At 50.8% G+C, this 20,986-nt stretch overlaps 1 protein-coding gene across 16 annotated transcripts in view; it reads left to right on the forward strand.

The window, feature by feature from the left end:
- Cacna1b (calcium voltage-gated channel subunit alpha1 B) overlaps positions 1-20,986 on the forward strand; it is a 183,122-nt gene that overhangs the window by 150,331 nt on the left and 11,805 nt on the right. For 14 of the 16 annotated variants that reach the window (XM_078048846.1, XM_078048847.1, XM_078048833.1 and 11 more), the window contains 5 exons: positions 3,319-3,415; positions 6,122-6,230; positions 16,338-16,445; positions 16,955-17,067; positions 17,966-18,093. In XM_078048846.1, the coding sequence (XP_077904972.1) occupies positions 3,319-3,415; positions 6,122-6,230; positions 16,338-16,445; positions 16,955-17,067; positions 17,966-18,093 (555 nt within the window). Of the gene's footprint in view, positions 1-1,747; positions 1,845-3,318; positions 3,416-6,121; positions 6,231-16,337; positions 16,446-16,954; positions 17,068-17,965; positions 18,094-20,986 lie in introns of all 16 variants that reach the window. The other 2 variants (XM_078048834.1, XM_078048839.1) reach the window with 1 other exon arrangement.

Below are 20,986 nucleotides of genomic sequence, written 5' to 3' on the forward strand. Positions count from 1 at the left end.
CCTGGTCTCCTCCTGATTTGAGAGAAACTTTGAATCTGTAACAAAACTTTGTTAAATTTCCCAACATTGTGTATGCATGTATATGCACATGTGTGGTTAGGTTTGAATACACAAGTACAGACTTGTGTTCGTTGTGCAGATGCACAGGTATATTTGTGTGCATGTGTGAGCCCATGTATAATATGTATGTAATGTGTGTTCACACAAATGTGTGTACATGTGCATGTTTGGGGCATACATGTGATTGTGAGAGTATGTATGTATATGTGTACAAGGGAGCTGCATCTTTGTGGGTACATGCCTATATTTGTGTGCATGTGAGGGGTGTTCACAGGTTCATGCACATGCTGTGAGTGCAGGTGTGTGAGTTCACTGCGTGTCGTATGCACATGGCTGTGTGTGCATGTGTGTGAGCGCGTGCATGCTGTGGGAGGCAAGGAAGGCATGGGTTGTTGATTTCTGGCACTGCCTTTCCTCAGCCTCTTTTGTTGCCTTAGCACTTGTGGTGAGCTGTGGAGACTCGAGAGGAGAATCACAGTCACATTTCTTGGAGTGATCTGTCTGCTTGTTTTATGTTCACCCCTCTGCCAGTGAACGTTTCCTGAGCGTAGCTGTGTGTTGGGCTGGGTCCAAAGAGGAAGCAGGCACATGTCTCAGAGCAGCATCCAGGCTACACTGTGGGAGGCAATGGTCTTCACTCGAGGCCAGGCGTTTCTGAGGAGGAAAGGTGGTATACCACTTGAACAAGATGGGTGGAAGAGAGGGAAGGGTGGGAGCAGAGGTGTGGGAAAAGCAGGAGGGTTGTGCCAGGCTGGAATGGAGAATGCATTACAAAGGGACTGGAAGGAGTCTGGGATGGCTGAGACAGGGCTTGAAATTTGGGTTAAGCAAGTTGCTTCCATTTTTTTTTATAGACAGTGGGCAAACTTTTGAATTGGGGACTGATAGTATCAGGCCCCAATGTTTCATCTAGTGGCATCTGATTGATTTGATAGGCAGGGTAGTCCTGAGGCCAAAAACCCATCATGTACCTAGCACCCTATAATGGTAACTAGGGTCCAACAGGTGAGCAAGCCACCTTGGGTGAAGCCAGAGTGAAGGTTTCTCTTCTCCTTCCAGAAGAAATTTGACATGACTTGGAACTGATTGGAAAAAGGGGACTATAGCATAGGAGAGGAGGGCAACAGTGGTGGCCCAGGGTTGCTGGTCCTGGAGAAGGGTGTCCTTAGCTGGACCAGCAGGTTCCAGGGCAACACACAGTGTGTCAGGGAGATGGGGACTGTCAGGGGACATCTGCCCCAGGATACAGCTATCTCATCCGGGTTTTTCCTCTGGTTGCTGTGATGGGGAACCAGAAGGGACCAGGGTAGAAAGAAACTTGTGGAGAGAGGCCCCAGCACTCAGGGAGTGAGAGGGGCAGACAGAGACAGGGAGGGCATGGCAGGCCCAGGTGAGCCCCACCAAGCCCAGGGTGGGAGCAGTGTGTGCAGAATGGGGGTTCAGCGTGGGCCTGTGGGTGTGGATGTGTTCTACCTTTGCAGAATACTTGGGCTCCAGAATTTATCTTGGGATTGACACACCTCCTGGGGAGCTCCAAACCCCAGGCCCGAAGCAGTTGACCTACCCAGCTGCACTCCCGCCTCCTTCAGGACTGCTCAAGACCACGTCCTCCCCTCCTGCTGGGTGGGTGGGCGGGATGGGCTGCACCCTGCCTTTGTTGCCATAACCTGTGACATTTCCTTTCCAGTTGCCGGATTCATTATAAGGATATGTACAGTTTGTTGCGTTGTATTGCGCCACCCGTTGGCTTAGGGAAGAACTGCCCTCGTAGGTTGGCCTACAAGGTTTGCAACTTCAGAGCCTCCATCCAACATACTTCCCTGCCCGAATCGCAAACACAGCACACACTCCCTGCCTGGTTTGGGAATGATGACACCTCACCTCTCTTCCTTCTGCCCTGCCCTGCCCCGCACTCTGGCCTCCTTGATGCTTTGGTTCCCTGACAATCTCCCTGATCCCTCCAGCTGGCTGGGGGCAGGCAGCTTTTGGAGACAGTGCACAGAGGGCTTTCTGGCCAGGCCATGTCAGCCAGGACCAGCCACTGGGTGGGGCCAGGTTCTGCACCAGGATGCAGCCGTCTCACCCGGGTTTTTCCTCCAGGCTCTCGTGGGTGGGCTGATGGTCAGATAGGCCAGAGGCTGAGGGCCCTTGGGAGGGAACTTGGACACTAGTAAACAGGAGCAGCTGCCCCTCTGGTTCCTATGAGGTTTCTGGTTCTCTGGGGGTTTGGGGGAGGCAGAGGCAGAGTGGGGCCCAAAGATAAGCCCACATGCATTGCTTCTAGATGGATCTGCTCAGCACAGTGGAGGAGCCCCTGGTGTAGAACGATGGGAGGAGAGCAGTGTTGGGAGACCCACCTGCCAGGAAGAGGCTGGGTCTGAACCTGCTGTGCTTCTGGGACCCCAAGCCTGGGAGCAGGCACCCAAGGGCTGAGGGAGGCCCCAGACTCAGTGGCCTCTCTGCTTGGGGAACACTTCATCACAAGCCTCAGACACCTCCCTGAGTCCAAGCCTTGGGTTCCAGGCCCACCAGGAGGCTTGCCTCTCTGTTGGTGGGACTTATGCTGTCAGGCGGTGCAAGAGTGGCACCAGGCCATGCCTGCCCAGCTGCTCCCCACCTCAGTCTCCTCCCTACCCAGCCCTGACCCCAGCAGCAGCCCTGCCCGGGTTGGCCTCGGGCGTCTCTGGGCTTGGAGCAGGACTTGACCCAGGGTTGAATTTGGCTATAGAGCTTCCAGACTCCCTCTCTAGTTTCCTGGTCTGTCGCAGATTTTCCTCAGTCTAGCCTCTGGTCTCACCTGGGAGCCAATCTGACTGCTGCGGCAGTGGCCGTAGCAGCTGTGGCTCAGCCACAGCGTTGTCTCCACAGCACTCCGCAGCTCTTCCCGCATGGTGAAACAGCGCTTTCTGATTTGGCCTTATCTGTGTTCTAAAAGAGTAAACTAGAAATTCACAGCCCAAAGCCGCCCCGATGCAGCCCTTTCCCTCCATGTTCATTAGCTCAGACGTCACCCTGCCCGCTGTCCTGCGTGGGGCTGGAGTGAGGAGGTGAGGCTGGGGGTGGGGCCGCAGGGTCCAGTCAAGCAGAGAGAGCCCTCACTTTGCCTCTTGGTTGTGGGCATCTAACCGGACACTGATTAACTGGATCTGTTTTCTTGTCTGCTTCTTCCCTGCCCCTGCTCCCTGCTCTGCCCCTCCTGCTGTGCCTCCTCCCGTGGACCACCCACTGTGCCTGGGCCTCTCTGGGACGGGTTTCCAGTGGGCGCATCAGTTACAATGACATGTTTGAGATGCTGAAGCACATGTCCCCGCCTCTGGGGCTGGGGAAGAAGTGCCCTGCTCGAGTTGCATACAAGGTAGACCCTGAGCCTGCACCCCAGAGCTGTCTGTGCCAGGGCTGGGCCTGCCCGGCCTGCAGCCGCAGGGTGCTCCTGGGCTCTCCTGTCTGCTTCCTCAGGGCTTGTTGGCTGACTGCACTCGGCTGCCTCCCTGTTCCTGTCTCCTCTACCCCATGCCCTCTCTGCTCCTATCCCAGACAAGGGGACATGGCCACCACCATGTCTCTGCACTGTCCCAGGGTACACAGCGCTGGCTGCCCCCTCTGCTGACAGCCCCAGAGAGGCTCAGGAAGATGGAGCCAGAGTTTAGGTCATTCTCTGCCCTTCACCCTGCCTTTCCCTTCCTAGGAATGAGGGGACAGACCAGTTTCTTGGACAGAGGTGGTTTTTTTTCTGGGCTCAGAGCCACTCTGGCTGCCCTGTTTCCTAGGCTCTAGTGTGGGTGATATTGTCAGGTCCTCAGGTCAGGCCCTGGGTGCACGTGGGAACTGCAGGACCTCTGGTGCTTCTGCATACACCTGCCTGCCGAGCTCTCTAAGTACAGGTTCCCAGGCCAGGCTACAGTCTCCAGAGGCTCCTGGGCTCCATGGTGGGAGGGAAGCACTGTGGTTTCAAGAAAGAAAGGGTGTAGAGGGGCATTTTGCTATCATTCATGGGGTTTCAGCGGCCACTGCAGGAGAAGCACGTTCTCAGGGCCTGGAGTCAAGGTAGCCAAACTGTAAGGAAGGGATAGACCCAGGGTGTCTCCTGGCCTTCCTCCTGGGGCTGGGCAGGCCAAGCCCGCTGTCCCTGCCCATACCATCATCAATCACCCACCCCTTCTGGGCCCCTTCTGGGCCCCACTGTTTCCAGCAAACAGGACTGGCCTGTGTCTCCCTCTGTCTAAGAGAGCGTCTCGCAGAGTTTCCCCAATTCGCTGGGTGTCTCCTGTCCACCCTGTCTCTGTGCCCCATTCTAGGTCTTCATCTGCCACCTGATTCCGAGCAGCCTGTGGGAGCTGAGCAGCTCCTCCCAGCCACACACAGATGCCTCTGGTGTCTTCCTCGGCCCCTCCCCACCCCTGACTCGCATGCGGGTTGTGTCTGCCAGAGGCCCTGCATGCAAGGCTGTAGCTGTGACCCCAGGAGGGAGAGCTCTGTCCACATCGACACCAGGCTGGGTGGCAGGCTGCGAGGCCCTGCCCAGCCTTGCCACCTGACTCCGAGGTTTTGGGTGTGGTGAGACCCTGGAAGGCTTCAGAGTGGGAATGAATGGCCCTGGGGAGCTGGGGAGGGAGCTGATACCTGTTTGCCCTGACCTTGCCCTGATACTTCTCAGAGGGCCCTGGCCCTTGAGGGCCCTGGGCAGGTAGTGGGATCCCTGGTGAGTGCAGCCCTCAAGCACCCTGGACGGAGCTCTCCCCTCTTGGAAACCATCTGCTTGCTCCTCTTTCACTCCCATCCCGACTCCCCTCCCTGGGAGAGGAATTCCTTGGCCTCTCGCACTGCCATCGGTGCCGGTCTGCAGGGACGCCATGCTCTGGGAAGCAGGTTTTTCCTGGTGTACAGCACACATGCTGTGTGAGGTCCTGACACCATGGCTGGATGTGCCAAGTGGAGCTTTGCCAGCATTCGGGGGACAACGTCTGGCTTGTGTCTTCGGCACCCCCACCTCTGTCACACTGAGGCCACAGAATACAGGGCCAGGGTGCTGGGGACAGGGCTGCGTAGCCTCCCCAGGGAAGGGACTAGAGGACTGTGCTACCATAGGGTACACACCCCAGTGAGGAGTTCCTGACTGCAGCCCCCATCATGGGCAGTGGACAGTGTGGTCAGGGTGCTTGTGGGCTCCATATAGCACCCCAGATGCACCCAATTCCCCATTTTTCCTCTAGGCCTCCTTGGCTCTCAGTGCCTGAGGCTCTGGTCATCTATGGGCCCAGCCCAGAGGACCATACTGCCAATGTGCCTGTCTCCAACTGCTCTGCCCTAAAAACTGAGGACAGGGAAAGGGCCCACTCAACACGGGGACGGGGAGAGAGTGTTCCTGGCCACCCGAGCTGTGGCTGGAGGAGCCGGAGGCCCTCTGCAGTACCCTCAGTTCTGGGTCCTTCTGACTGGAAGGAGCTGGTCTTGAGGACTCCTCGCTGCCTTGAGCTGAGATGTTCTCTGCCTTCTGATGGCACTGAGCTGGATGGTAAGAGGTGGAGCCCTTATGGGCCTGAGTTAAAGTCGCCCCTTGAGGGGTGCTCAATGCCATCTGGGTCTCAGAGCAACACTCAGGGCCATCACCTCTGGTCCAGATCACCAGCTGCACAGAAGGAGGCGAGATGACAGAGTGCAGGACAGGAGCCCCCTCCTGTCTGTGAACCCTCCTCGAGGCCTCTGTTTTGGGCCTTCCTTAGCCAAGGCCACAGTCCCTTTTTCTGTCCTTGGGCAGTGGACAAACATCCCTCTGGCTGAGAGTGTCCCTGTTTTCCCCGAAGCCCTGGCTCCTGGCCCCACATCCTGACTTGAGTCCCCACTTTTCTACAGCCAGGAGAATCCTTAGCTCAGATGAGGGTAGGGCCGAGGGTGAGTGTGAATGCTGGCAAAACTCCCATCCACCCAGACTCGCTTGGCCTAGGTACCTGCAGGGACCACCTCAGGGAGCTCAGCAGGCCTCCATGGACTCTGAGCACGGCATAGTCCTAGGGTGGGGTGACCCCCTCGCACCTGGCCCTGACCTGCCCCCACTCCTTCCCAGCGCCTGGTTCGCATGAACATGCCCATCTCCAGTGAGGACATGACTGTGCACTTCACATCCACGCTGATGGCCCTCATTCGAACTGCACTGGAGATCAAGCTGGCCCCAGGTAGGTGAGGTCTCAGAGGAGGGAGGGCAGACCATGACCACTGCCTAGAGAACCAACCCAGGTGATCCACCAGACAGGGACTGGTGTCCCTGCCCTGCCCTGCATCTACCCTGGGGCTCCGCCCCTTTCCTGCTGGGAGACATTGAGGCCAGCCCCCTGCACACCTGGTCCCACTCCTCAGGGACATCACACACCTGCGTTAGCTCTGGCTCAGTGGACTTCCCCTCTACTGGGTTACTTGTATCAATTTCTCCTTCCTTTAAAGGCTTCTGCTCTCTCCTCTGTTGATTCCTTCCTTCTTAGCAGCCAGCTCCCTGTGCTGGTCTCTGCTCTCTGGTTCTCTTTTCCAGTCCACATTTGGGCTCATGGCCCACTCTGTTGGGTCTGTGTCATGTTGAAGAACCCAGAGGTCAGTTTTCAGTGCTCACCTTGTGGCCCTGCTGCAGCCCTCCTCCGTTCCCACTCCCTTCTGCTTGAAACCTTTTACATCTCTCATTTTTTTCTTGCCTCCCTCACTCTGAATGGCAGTATGCTTCAAAGCATTCTCTTTGCCTCAAAAGCATCGTCTCTGCTTGCTCCTTCACCACCTCACCTATTCCCAGGGCTTTGAATATTAGGAACTGAGTCTTGTATTTTGGCCCACCCCAGTGTTCCTCAAGTTTCTGTGTCACCTGGAAGCCCAGTCAGTGCTGCACAGCTGACTCCCATGAACTTAGCTCCAGGTCTCCCAGTCTCCTGGCCTCATCAGTGGAGACCTATTCATCCTGCTCCATAGCCAAACCTTGGAATCATCCTTGTTGCCATTTCTCCTTTTAATTTTGGATTTGTGTTTGATCTCTTATCATATCTTCTTGACTCTGCCTTCAAAATATATCCAGGAAGTGTTTACTTCTATCTCTCTGCCAACTGCCAGCTCCTGGTCCCAGCCTGTCAACTCTTGATGAGTTGCTGCAGCCTTTGACCTGGTCTGTGTCTGCCCTTCAGCATGACAACCTGAATGATCAGGGAAAAACCAACACAGTTGATGGTCCTCTCTTTTTCCTCTGATGAAGAGAGAAGCTGCAGATAACCAATGTAAGGAATAAAAGAAGGGCATCACTGTGGATCCTGTTGACAGGAAAAGGATAGCAATGGAATGTCATGGTCAACATCATGTCAGTGAATTCAACAACTTAGGTGAAATGGAAAAATTCCTTGAGAACACAAACGACCGAGCTCTTTCAAGTGGAGATAACCTCAGTGATGCTATTTGTGTTAAATAAACTAATAGCAAGCAGCCTTCCAACAGAGAAATTCCAGGCGTAGATGGTGTCACTGGTCAAGTCTACTAAACATTTAGTGAGAAATGTTTAGACTTTGGTTAATCCTATAGACTCCTCCAGAAAATACAAAAAGAGAGAGTATTTCCCACCCTATTTTAAATAAGGTTTACTTTGATCCTAAAATCAATGATATAACACAAAAATAAATTTATAGACCCATATGCCTCATGAACAGAGATATAGAAATCTTCAACACATCTTTATCAAACAGAATTTAGCAATACATAAAAGAAGACAGTGCATAGTGATATAGTTGGGGTCTATTCCAGGAATGCAATTTACCATATTAAACAATTAAAACTGTATGGTATCAGTAATCACAGAGAAAAAGCATTTGACAAAATGTAATATTAGTTCATGATAAAATTTCTATGTAAGCTTAGTAAGAAACTTCCTTCAAGCCTAACATATCATCCCACAATGATAAAGGTTATCTATGGGAAAACTTCAGCTAATGCCATATTTAAACAAAGAAAGACAGATTCTCTCCTTCTAGGATCAGGAACAAAGCAGAGATCTACAGTCATGATATATGTTCAGTGTGGTACTTGATGTCTCAGTCACTGTGATAAGGCAAGAAGAAGAATGAGAGCAAGAAGTGGAAGTCCCTGTGTACACCACTGGCATGACTTCCTGTGCGAAAAGTCCCAAAGAGTCTGTTGTAAAAGTTGCTGAAACTAGTGAGTGTAACGGGCTCACAGGATGCAAGGCCAGTCAATGTATGACTCTGGGCTGGCAGTGAGTGGCTGAAGTGGAAGCAAAGGGCTCATGAAAGTAGTACCACAACCATGGAATTACTTAGAGTCTTCACTCAGGATGTGTGGGCTATCAGTTAGAAAACATTCATAAGAGAAATCAGAGAACCTAAATACATGGAGCGTTTCTGTGTGATGTTCATGGATGTAAAGACTCGGTGTTGCTGGGACATCAGTTCTCTCTACATTAATCATCAAAATCAACAGGCTTCTTGGTAGTAATTCACAAATCAAGTCCAAAATTTATGAGAAAAGCAAAAGAACTTGAATGGTAGTTCTGAAAATGAAGAACAGAGTTTGAAACTTACCCTTTTCTACAAAGCATCCTTGATCTATGTGTGGATAAAAGGGTGGAGACACAGAGCAATGGGCAGAATAGATTCTCTCACTCATGTGATCAGCTGATTTCAACAAAGTTGCAAAGGCAATTAAAGGGGAAAAGATCATCATTCCCAACAGATACTGCTGGAAAAATTCAGACAAGTATATGCAACATGAAAAAAAATTCTTGACTCCCACGATCTTAGTCTGCTCAGGCTGCCTGCACTTAATACCAAAGACTGGGCAGCTTAAGCAAACAGAAACTTACCTCCCGTAGTTCTGGAGGCTGCGAAATCTGAGATCAAAGTGCAGGCAGTGTAGGCTTTGTCCCGAGGACTACTGTTTTGGCTTCTAGGCAGCTGTCTTCTTGCTGTCATCTCATGGCCTTTCCTCTGCACAAGGTGAGAGAATACGCATGCCCTCTCTGGGGTCTTATAAGGACACAGACCCTATGGGTCAGGCCCCACCCTTAGGCCCTCATTTAATACCAATTACCTTGTGACAGGCCTGGTCTTCCAACATGGTCACATCAGTGATGAGGCTTTTTTAAGTGAATTTTTAGGGAAAACAATTCAATCTGTAGCACTTGAAATGGGTCATAAACAAATATAGAATCTCAAAACATAAAACTTCTGGAACAAAATGTTGGCAACTTTGAGTTAGGCAGAGATTTCTTAACACACAAAATACATCAACCATAAAAAAACAAGTTGATAAACAACTTCATTAAAATTAAAACTTTTGGGCTGGAATTGTGGCTCAGTGGTAGCGTGCTCAGCTTGCATGCATGAGGCACTCAGTTTGATCCTCAGCACCACATAAAAATAAAATAAAGATATTGTGTCCACCTAAAACTTAAAAAATAAACAAATATTAAAAAAATTAAAACTTCTAGGCTGGGCACATATTGCTGTGGTAGAGCTTGCCCAGCATGTGTGAGACCCTGGGTTCAATCCCTACCACTCCAAAAAAAAAAAAAACATCTAATTTCCAAAATTAAAATTTTAGCTGTGCAAAGTGCTGTATACCTGTAATCATAGCAACTCAGGAAGCCAAGGCAGGAGGGTTCTAAGTTCAAGGCCTGCCTGGGCATCATAGTGAGATCCTGTCTCAAAAATAAAGAAAATTTTTGCTCTTCCAAAGATATTTAAGGGACTGAAGATATAGCTCAGCAGTTGAGCACTTACATTATTATGTGCAAGGGCCTGGGTTCCATCCCTAGCATTGCCCCCAAATAAAAAGGTATTTAAGAAAATGAAGGCAAGCCTAAGATTTAGAAAAGATATTTGCTTAACACATATCCAATATAAGTATGGTATCCATAATATATTATAAAAGTCACAATAAGAAAATAAACAACATTCTTCATAGAAACAGAAAAAGCACTCCTGAAATTCATTTGGAAAATAAGAGACCCAGAATAGCCAAAGCAGTCCTTAGCAAGAAAAGTGAAGCAGGAGGCATCACAGTACCAAACCTTAAACTATACTACAGAGCCATAGTAACAAAAACTGGCATGGTATTGGCACCAAAACAGACATGTAGACCAGTGGTACAGAATAGAAGGCACAGAGACAAACCTGCATAAATACAGTTATCTCATACTAGACAAAGGTGCTGAAAACATTGATTGGAGAAAAGACAGCCTCTTCATCAAATGGTCCTAGGAGAACTGGAAATCCATATGTAACAAAATGAAACTAAACCCCTAACTCTCAACCTTTACAACTCAAAGACAGTATGTGTGTGGGGACAAGTGCATGGAGTACTTCCTACATGACATATGTTAAGGGCACCTGAGTGGCAAACCACTCCCTGTATGCTAGGCGTGAGCGGCAAACCACTTACCCTGTAGGCACAGCCCTGGGCATTAGACTGTGTGAAAGTACTCGCTCCATGGCCCGCTCCTTGATTGTTTGCCTCAAGTACAGTTGGCAAGAAATTGTATTGGTGGCTGCCTATAATCTGCTTAGCTACTGTTATATGCATGGTAACTATGCAATAAAGTCAGACCTGCTTCCAGCTTGGTCTCCAGAGGTCTTGATCCGTGACCCCGCAGCCACACTCTCCTCTACCCAGTTCTGTGGACCTCCTCGCTGGACGAGAGAGAGCCCACGCAAATATGTAAAATTCTTAATTCTTCTAATTAGCACCTCTTTGTGCAAATTTAGGAATTCCCTGTCCATGCCCTTGTCCTTTTCTATCAGGGTGATTTTTAAAAAATTTATTCTAACAGAATGCATGTTGACATATCATTCATAAGTGGAGTTTAACTTCTCATTCTTCTGATTGTACATAATGTAGAATCACACTGATCATGTAATCATATATGTATGTTGGGTAATACTGTCTGATTCGTTCGACTATTCTTTCTACCCCTGTACCCACTCCCCTCCCTTCATTCCCCTCTGCCTTATCCAAAGTACCTCTATTTTTCCCTAGCACCCCCTTATTGTGAATTAGCATCTGCATATCAGAGAAAACATTTGGCCTTTGGTTTAGAGGATTGGTTTATTTCGCTTAGCATAATATTCTCCAGCTCCATCCATTGACCTGCAGATGCCATGATTTTATTCTTCTTTAAGACTTGAGTAATATTTCATTATGTATATATACCACATTTACTTTATTTATTCATCTGCTGAAAAGCATTTAGGTTGGTTCCATAGTGTAGCTATTGTGAATTGAGCTTCTATAAACATTGATGTGGCTCCATCACTGTAGTATGCTGATCTTTAAGCCCTCTGGGTTTAAACCAAAGAGTGTGATAACTGGGTCAAATGGTGCTTCCATTCCAAGTTTTCTGAGGAATCACCAGACTGCTTTCCATAATGGTTGCACCAATTTGCAGTCCCACCAGCAATGTATGAGTGTACCTTTTCCCTCACATCCTTGCCAACATTTATTCTTGCTTATATTTTTGATAACTGCCATTCAGACTGGAGTGAGATAAAATCTTAGAGTAATTTTGCTTTGCATTTCTCTAATTGCTAGAGATGTTGAACATTTTTTTGTGTATTTATTGATTGATTGTATTTCTTCTGTAAAGTTTCTGTTCAGTTCCTTGGCCCATTTATTGATTGAGTTATTTGGGTTTTTTTTTTTTTTGGTGTTGAATTTTTTGAGGTCTTTATATATCCTGGAGATTAATGTTCTATCTGAGGTGCATGTTATAAAGATTTTCTCCCATTCTAAGGCTCTCTCTTCACTGTGAAGAAGCTTTTTTTAGTTTGGATCCATCCCATTTATTGATTCTTGATTTCACTCCTTGCACTTCAGGAGACTTGTTAAGGAAGTCAATTCCTAAGTCAACATGGTGAAGACTTGGGCCTACTTTTTCTATTAGGCGCAGGGTCTCTGTTCTAGTGCTTAAGTCTTTGGTCCACTTTAAGTTGAGTTTTGTGCAGGGTGAGAGATAGGAGTTTAGTTTCATTTTGTTACATATGGATTCCCAGTTTTCCCAGCACCATTTGGTAAAGAGGCTGTCTTTTCTCCAAGAAATGTTTTTGGCGCCTTTGTCTAGTATGAGATAACTGTATATATGTGGGTTTGTCTCTGTGCCTTCTATTCTGTACCACTGGTCTACATGTCTGTTTTGGTGCCAATACCATGCCAGTTTTTGTTACTATGGCTCTGCAGTATAGTTTAAGGCTTGGTACTGTGATGCCTCCTGCTTCACTTTTCTTGCTAAGGACTGCCCATGTTTAAAATGAGTGATGGTACTGAGGAGGACTATACAGAGATAAGGAAATGTGGACTTTTGAACACTGTTAAAATTAAAGGAAGCTTTTATAATATTTCTGTAAGGCAATTTGGTGTTGTGTTAATGATAAATAGATATATAGATAATAAAAACTGAAATTGCAAAAAAAATTCAACAAGTCGTAATAAGAAAATAAACCAGTTAAGCACAAGGGCAGAGGCCTGCAATCTCCCAAGTTCAAGGCCAGCCTTGGTAACTTCGCAAGCCCTGTCTCAAAAAATAAAAAGAACTGGGGATGTGGCTTACTAGTAGAGTGCATGCTTAGCATGTTTAGGGCCCTGGGTTCAATCCCAAGTACATGCATGTGTGTGCATGCGCACGCACACGCACACACACACACACACACACACACACACACACACGAGAAAAAAATAGAAGAACACAATCATAGTGAATAATGGTAGAAGATGTGAATAGACACAATGCCAAAGAAGATACATGAAAGTACACAAGCACATATAAAGATCTAATTGGAAAAATTAATAAGATGAGATAATACTACATGCCATTATAAGACTAAAATACTCTCTTGATTGGCAGTATTAAGCAAGGCAACTGAAATTCTTATGTGTTCCTGGTAATAATCCAAAATGTTACAGCCCTTTGCCAAACAATTTGCTGATGCTTAGGTGGCTCAGCCTTTTCATTAGGAGATGGAAGCCTGCATGCAGATGTTTATGGCAATTGTTCACAATTGCCCTGAACTGTAAACAGCTCATGTGTCCATCAACTGGAGATGAGTGGACAAACCAACACATTGTCGCACTGAAATAATATTTGGCAATGAAGGAAAAAAACAGCAGTGCCAGCATTATCAGGAGTCTCAAACACCCTGCAGAGTGAGATGTGCGATGCTCACCTGATGTTCTGAAGGATGCAGAACTGCGAGACACAAACACGTCAGCAACCACAGGGCTGGGAGCAGGGATGAGGACTGACTGGCCAGGGGCTCAGAGGGCTGGGGGCATGTGGCTGTTGTGCATCTTGATTAGGGTGGTGGGTGCGTTCATCAAGATATAGAATGGCAGAACTACAAAGGATGAATTGTAGTGATGTGAATTAGGCCCTAATAAAACTGGTGTTAAAGAAAACAAAACCAGGTTATTTATCTTGCTGGCTTCCCATCTGCTCCCTCCTCTGCCCCACCATATTCCCTTTCTGGCACAAAGGCCTTGGTACTTGCGGCCCTTTTCTGCCTGCAAGCTCTCACAGGTATGACGCCTTCCTCCTGGGAACTTCTTGACCATCCTGTCCAAAATTTAGCCCTCTGCGGACTTCTTTTCTCTCCCCACTTTGCTCTTCCCGTCCTTGGCACTTCTCACTGTTCAATGTACTGGATTTCTTTACTTTCTGCTACTCTGCAGAACAGAGTACAAACTCATAAAGGAAGTTTTTAGATTTTTTTTTTTTCTGATTTTCTGACCTGACACCTAAAACAGTACCTGACATCTAATGGGTGCTTAGTATTGTTGAATGAGTGGATGAGTGATTGAACTGCTACTGTGTCACTTCTAAATTCCCATTGCTACCCTCCCACACACAGGAAGCATACATGCACACACAAGCAGCACACACAGGCAGCACACATGCACACAGGCAACACAAAGAGGCAGCGCACATGCACACACAGGCAGCACACGTGCACACACAAGCAGCACACACAGGGAGCACAAAGAGGCAGCACACATGCACACACAAGCACACACAGGCAGCACACATGCACACAGGCAGCACACACAGGAAGCACACATGCACAAACAAGCAGCACACACAGGCAGCACAAAGGCAGCGCACATGCACACACAAGCAGCACACACAGGGAGCACAAAGAGGCAGCACACATGCACACAAGCAACACACACAGGCAGCACACGTGCACACAGGCAGCACACACAGGCAGCACACATGCACAAACAAGCAGCACACACAGGCAGCACAAAGAGGCAGCGCACATGCACACAGCAGCACACACAGGCAGCACACATGCACTCAGGCAGCACAAAGAGGCAGCGCACATGCACACAGCAGCACACACAGGTAGCACAATGCACACAGGCAGCACAAAGAGGCAGCGCACATGCACACAGGCAGCACAAAGAGGCAGCACAAAGAGGCAGCACACATGCACATACAAGCAGCACACACAGGCACTGGCTTCCCAGTGCACATGCACACAGCAGCACACACAGGCAGCACACATGCACACAGGCAGCACAAAGAGGCAGCTCACATGCACACAGCAGCACACACAGGCAGCACATATGCACACAGGCAGCACAAAGAGGCAGCGCACATGCACACAGGCAGCACAAAGAGGCAGCACACATGCACACAGCAGCACACACAGGCAGCACACATGCTCACAGGCAGCACAAAGAGGCAGCGCACATGCACACAGCAGCACACACAGGCAGCGCACATGCACACAGGCAGCACAAAGAGGCAGCACACATGCACATAGGCAGCACAAAGAGGCAGCACACATGCACACGGGCAGCACACATGCACACAGCAGCACACACAGGCAGCACACATGCGCATAGGCAGCACACACAGGCAGCACACATGCACACAGCAGCACACACAGGCAGCACTCATGCACACAGGCAGAACAAAGAGGCAGCGCACATGCACACAAGCAGCACACACAGGCAGCACAAAGAGGCAGTGCACATGCACACAAGCAGCACACACAGGCAGCACACATGCACACACAAGTAGCACACTACACACAGGTAGCACACACGCACACAGGCAGCACAAAGAGGCAGCGCACATGCACACAAGCAGCACACACAGGCAGCACACATGCACACACAAGCAGCACACACAGGCAGCACAAAGAGGCAGCGCACATGCACACAAGCAGCACACACAGGCAGCACACATGCACACACAAGCAGCACACACAGGCAGCACAAAGAGGCAGCGCACATGCACACAAGCAGCACACACAGGCAGCACACTGCACACAGGCAGCACACATGCACACAGGCAGCACAAAGAGGCAGCACACATGCACACAAGCAGCACACACAGGCAGCACAAAGAGGTAGCGCACATGCACACAGTAGCACACACAGGCAGCACACATGCGCACAGGCAGCACAAAGAGGCAGTGCACATGCACACAGCAGCACACACAGGCAGCACAAAGAGGCAGCACACATGCACACACAAGCAGCACATACAGGCAGCAAACTGCACACAGGCAGCACACTGCACAGACAGGCAGCACACTTGTGTACATAGGCAGCACACTGCACACACAGGCAGCACACTGCACACAGGCAGCACACTGCACAAACAGGCAGCACACTGTGTACACAGGCAGCACACTACACAGACAGGTAGCATACTTTTGTACACAGGCAGCACACTGTACACAGGCAGCATATGTTCACGTACAAGTAGCACACTGCACACAGGCAGCACACATTCACACACACTCAGCACACATGCACACAGGCAGCACACACAGGCAACATACATGCACACAGCGCACTGCACACACAAGCAGAACAGATGCACACACAGACAGCACCCTGCACACACAAGCAGCACCCTGCACACACAAACAGAACAGATGCACACACAGGCAGAACCCTGCACACACAAGCAGAACAGTTGCACACACAGGCAGCACCCTGCACACACAGGCAGTGCACACGCACACACAGGCAGCACATTGCACATACAAGCAGCACACATGGGGCACATTTCACACATGTGCCCACATATTCCTGCTGGCTGGGTGCTTTTCAGATGGCTCTGGCCAGTCTCCACACTGGTGCTTCTTCCTACTGTGCCTTTTTCTTCCAGCACCTTCTGCATCCCATCTTCCCCCCAAATCTTTCCTTCCCTCTGCCTGTCCTAGTTCTGCCTGAGTGGGGGGCTTCAGGATTGCTTCTAACATTTGTCTTCCCTCCTCAATCGCCCTTGCCAGCTGGGGCAAAGCAGCACCAGTGTGACGCAGAGCTGAGGAAGGAGATCTCCTCTGTTTGGGCCAATCTGCCCCAGAAGACCTTGGACTTGCTGGTGCCACCTCACAAGCGTGAGTGGGAGGGCAAGAAATGCCCTCTACCCGCATCTGCCCCGTCCCTCTGAGGCAGGGAGGGAGAAGCAAGGGTATCTTGTCTTGCAGAGGTGGTCTTCTCCCCTGGTCCCCCTGGCAGGGACACTGGATGGCTCAGGGATGTGGGAGGTAGTCTGGAGTCCTCCTAGTGTGAGAATGGATTGTAAGACATCCAGGGAAAGGCAGAAGGGATCCTAATTAAGGATATGAAAGAGGAAGAGTTTATCTTGGAGGGCCCTGGTGTGGCCAAGGTGGGGGCACATCAGCCCCACACCAGGTGGGACAACTGCAGCATCTGGAGGGTTCAAGAAGCTGAGCAGCTATGGCCTGAGAGTCCCTCAGCCTGAGGGCATGTCCCAAAGTCCATGTAGGGGGTGGGAGGGGAAGGAGAGGGCCTGCCTCACTACCTCACTCTGCCCATGTTTTCTGTGCTCTTTTTCCTCCACACCTCCACCTCTGAGTCCTCCCTTGCCTGCTCTTCTCTCTAGCTGATGAGATGACGGTGGGGAAAGTCTATGCAGCGCTGATGATATTCGACTTCTACAAACAGAACAAAACCACAAGAGATCAGATTCACCAAGCTCCAGGAGGCTTATCCCAGGTACCTGGCTTCAGGATTCCAGGAAAGCAGCACTCATGCCTACAAGCCCTGGCCTCTTGGGAACTGGGCAGTGGAGAGATTTGCACCCTGCTTAGAGAGAGTGCAGCAGCGGGAGGAGGCTCTACCCCAGTTTCCTGCTCTCCATGGACTGTTGCCTGGTGGTATCATGGAGCTCCTGAGCTGGAGAGCTGCTCTTAAGGGGCAGAAGAAAGAGGGCTGAGGATAGAGGCTCTGTGATAGGCAATGGGAGAAAGATGCCAAGTGTCTGAGGAGGGTTTTTTAGCAGGTGGGAGGAGAACCTGTTGTTCTTGCATGTAGGTAGGGCCACTGCTGGTGCTGCACATGGCTCTGACTAGGAAGGTTTTGGGTCCATCTTTCTGGTGCTGTCACAGCTGTGTCTTTAGTGGGCACATGGAGGCTCTGTCTGGAAAGTTTTGTAGTTGCACAGCTTCCGAGGGTACTCGCCAGACTGTGGATGGGACACCTGGTGCTCACACTGCACCCCTTCCCGTGCATGGCATGCACACCCAGTCCAGAGCTCCAGGCAGCAGTCCTGCAGTTGAGGGGACATGAAGCTGCTCTACTGTCTGTAGCCGTCTGGACCCTGACTTGTAGGAGGGACCCTGACTCTCAGGAGTGGTGAGCTCTGCCAAAGCCACTCACGGGGCAGACCTGTAGGAGGTGTGAGGGTTCCCCACCCACTGCTCTGATCACATGTTCTTTTTTGGAGGCGGAACAGGGAAAGCAAGGGGCCCCTCACTGTAGGACAGGGAGCTCTGAGCTGGGCTTGGGTGGGAACTGGCTCCATCACATGCCATGTGCGACCTCCATGCTGAGGGCACGTCAAGGTCCACCAGGCTGGCCCCTAGAGCAGTCCCTCTTCCTGTGCCCTTCACAGATGGGCCCGGTGTCCCTGTTCCACCCTCTGAAGGCCACCCTGGAGCAGACGCAGCCAGCTGTACTCCGAGGAGCTCGGGTTTTCCTTCGGCAGAAGAGCTCTACGTCCCTCAGCAATGGTGGGGCCATGTGAGTGCCATGTGCAGATGGGGTGGGCTGCAGGGGGCCCAGAGCCAGTGGGAGAGGAAGCAAAATTCCATTTTTTTACCCTGCCTGGCTCTCACTTCCTGCTGGCCTCAGGTTTGCTCCCTGAGGGGCTCATTGGGAACCTTGATGGCTCCCAAGGATGGGAGCCCCTGGATCCCATCCTGGCTTCAGGGACTGGCCCTGGCCACCTGCCCACTCTACTGTGGGTGCAGCCAGATGCCCTCTGGTGTGCTGCAGGGAAGCCTGGGATAATCGTCACCATGAGTGGTTCTCCACTCGCCAAGTTTGTGGGTGGACTTGCAGGTGACTCCTGCGATTTCAGGCAGCAGCATAGAGCTGCCAGCTAGGACAGCTTGGCGACAGGTGCTCCTCTCTCTCCTCCAGCTTCTGCTCTGGTGCCTGCAGACCATCAGAAGCTGTTGCCCCACCTCAAGCCCACCCTTTCTGTCTGCCTGTCAGTGTTCTCTCCTCCTGGCTCCTCCACATGTTGTCCTAGATCCCCATTTTGGAATTGATTTCTGAGGTTATTGTATTTCATACACAGATCGGTCATGTCTTTTCTATCACTTAACTTTTGCCATATCACTTAGTGCCAAAGCCATCATCTCTCCCTGAGGGGTGGGGCAGTCTCCACGGGGCAGGGCTCTTGCAGGCTTCCTGGACAGCTTTGGTTTGTGAGGTGTATGCTGTCTGTCACCTGTCATCACCAGTGGGCCCAGCTGCCTTGCACTGGCTCAATGAGTGGCAGGCACCCAGGATGCAGACCCTGCTAGAACCTGTGCTCCTGCCCAGAGGAATGCAACCTAGTCACCCAAGCACTGTACAGCAGGCCTGTGTCCAGTTGTGGGTAGTGGGCAGTGCAGAGGAGGATGCAGAGTTCAAGTGCTATGAGGAAGAGCCGTCCTGGCCTGGCCCAGCCCTACAGCACCCATTCTATGCTCTCCTTGCTGCAAGTGGGTTGGGGACTCCAGGTTTGCATTTACAATTAAACAGATGATTCATTGTATGTTTGTGTGTAAGAGTATGTGTTACAGATGTATGAGTATGTAAGAGTGAATGAACTTGAGTGTGTGAGAACATATGTGACAGTGTGGACATGTGCCAAGGGTATGCATGTGCGTGCATGTGTGTCTATGGAGAGAGTGTGTATACAGATGTGTGCATGTGTGTACATGAGTATGTGTTAGCATGTGTGCCTGGTAGTGTGTGTTAGAGGGCATGTGTGTCTGGGTGTGTGGAGGGGAGGGTGTGTATAAGAAGATCAAAAGGAGACAGAATCCAGGTGCAGAGTCAAAGTGGCAGGATGGCAGAAAGGCAGCGAGCTCCTTGTTCAAGTTGCCAGCCTTATTTTTATCAACAGGTCATATTAGTCACTGGCATCAGTAGTGCATTAGTGTTCATTGCGTCATTAGGCAGGTTACAGAGTTAGCAACAATATGCACCTTATTCCTCAGTTACAAACTATAGTTGCAATGTGCAATATGAGGAGCTTTGTGTAGCTCTCAAGAAAATCCATTGTTTAAAGTTACTGTTTCGCGGACAGGTTCAGGCTGAGCATAGCTTGATGAAACATTGTGGTTGTCTAATGAGAGAGTTCCTTTATTCCCAGGAGCTGAATGCCTGAGACAGGGTGGAGACTGATAAGACTCTAGCACAGAGCCTCCTCAGGCAGGGCACTGCCACAGCAGCCAGGCACTGCACATGTATTAGTTATCTTACTAGTTCCTGGGGAAACTGCAAAATATTCCAAGGGTGGAAAAAGGGTGCCGATTACCTTCCTGGAGTTTGCTCACTAGAGGAATGCTGTCCTGTACATTTCCACAGCAAGAATCCTTACAGGTGTGTGCCAGGTGTGTGTGGGAGAGTGTGTGTGCCTGGACATGTGGGGTGGGGGGCATGTGTGCCTGGGTGTGTGGGGGAAGGGAGGGTATGTGCCTGGGTGTGTGTGGGGGGTCATGTGTGCCTGGGCATGTGGGGGGTGAGGGTTTGTGCCTGGGTGAGTGTGTGTGTGTGTGGGGGGGTGTCTGGTGAGTTTTGGGGAGCCTGTGCCTGGGCGTGTGTGCGGCGGGGGTGTGCTTGCTGAGTGTTGGGGAGCCCGTGCCTGGGCATGTGTAGGTGTGTGCCTGGTGAGTGTTGGGGAGCCCGTGCCTGGGCGTTGTGTGTGTGTGTATGGGGTGTGCCTGGTGAGTGTTGGGGAGCCTGTGCCTGGACGAGTGTAGGTATGTGCCTGGGCGTATGGGGGTGTGTCTCTTGGGTTGCTCTGGGCCAGGTGTTCAGAATCAGGTACCCTGCAGGTGGCAGATGTGGCTCTTAGAGGGTAAAAAAAGCACCTGAGCTCACTAGGTTTGTCAGATCCAGGTCCAGCCCTGCTGTCCTCCCAGTGCCAGTCTTCAGGGGCTGCCTACACACTCAGTGTGGAGGGTGCCTGCAAAACCCTTGGAAGATGGAGGCCATTCCTCCCAGAAACCCTGCAGGGGCAGGTCTGGCCTGCTGCCAGTATCGCCACTGTGGTCAGCAAGGCTGGCGCTCTCCATTGCGCTCAGTGGGGGCCGTGCTGCAGTCTGTGACAGGATCACCAGTGCGAGGGAGCTCTCCCAGCAGACCCAGTGCATAGTGAGGGTCGGTCGGGAGCAAGCAGGCCTATGTGGGTGGATGCCTGAGCAGACAGCAGAAAGCTGGGAAGGCCCTCAGGCTGGGGTTCAGCGAGTCAGGAGCTGCCAGCAGGGGACCCCTGAGAAAGGAAGCCCAGGACCAGCACTGGGGCCAGCGTCTGCCGTTTGTCAGGAGGGACAAGCCCTGCACCCATTTCACAGATGAGCCCTTGTGGGCTTGAGGAACTTGCTGATTGTCCCTGGATCAGGAGGTGACAGGTACA

The sequence above is a fragment of the Ictidomys tridecemlineatus genome, chromosome 4 (assembly GCF_052094955.1).
Source record: "Ictidomys tridecemlineatus isolate mIctTri1 chromosome 4, mIctTri1.hap1, whole genome shotgun sequence".
In the NCBI taxonomy this organism is placed as follows: Eukaryota; Metazoa; Chordata; class Mammalia; order Rodentia; family Sciuridae; genus Ictidomys; species Ictidomys tridecemlineatus.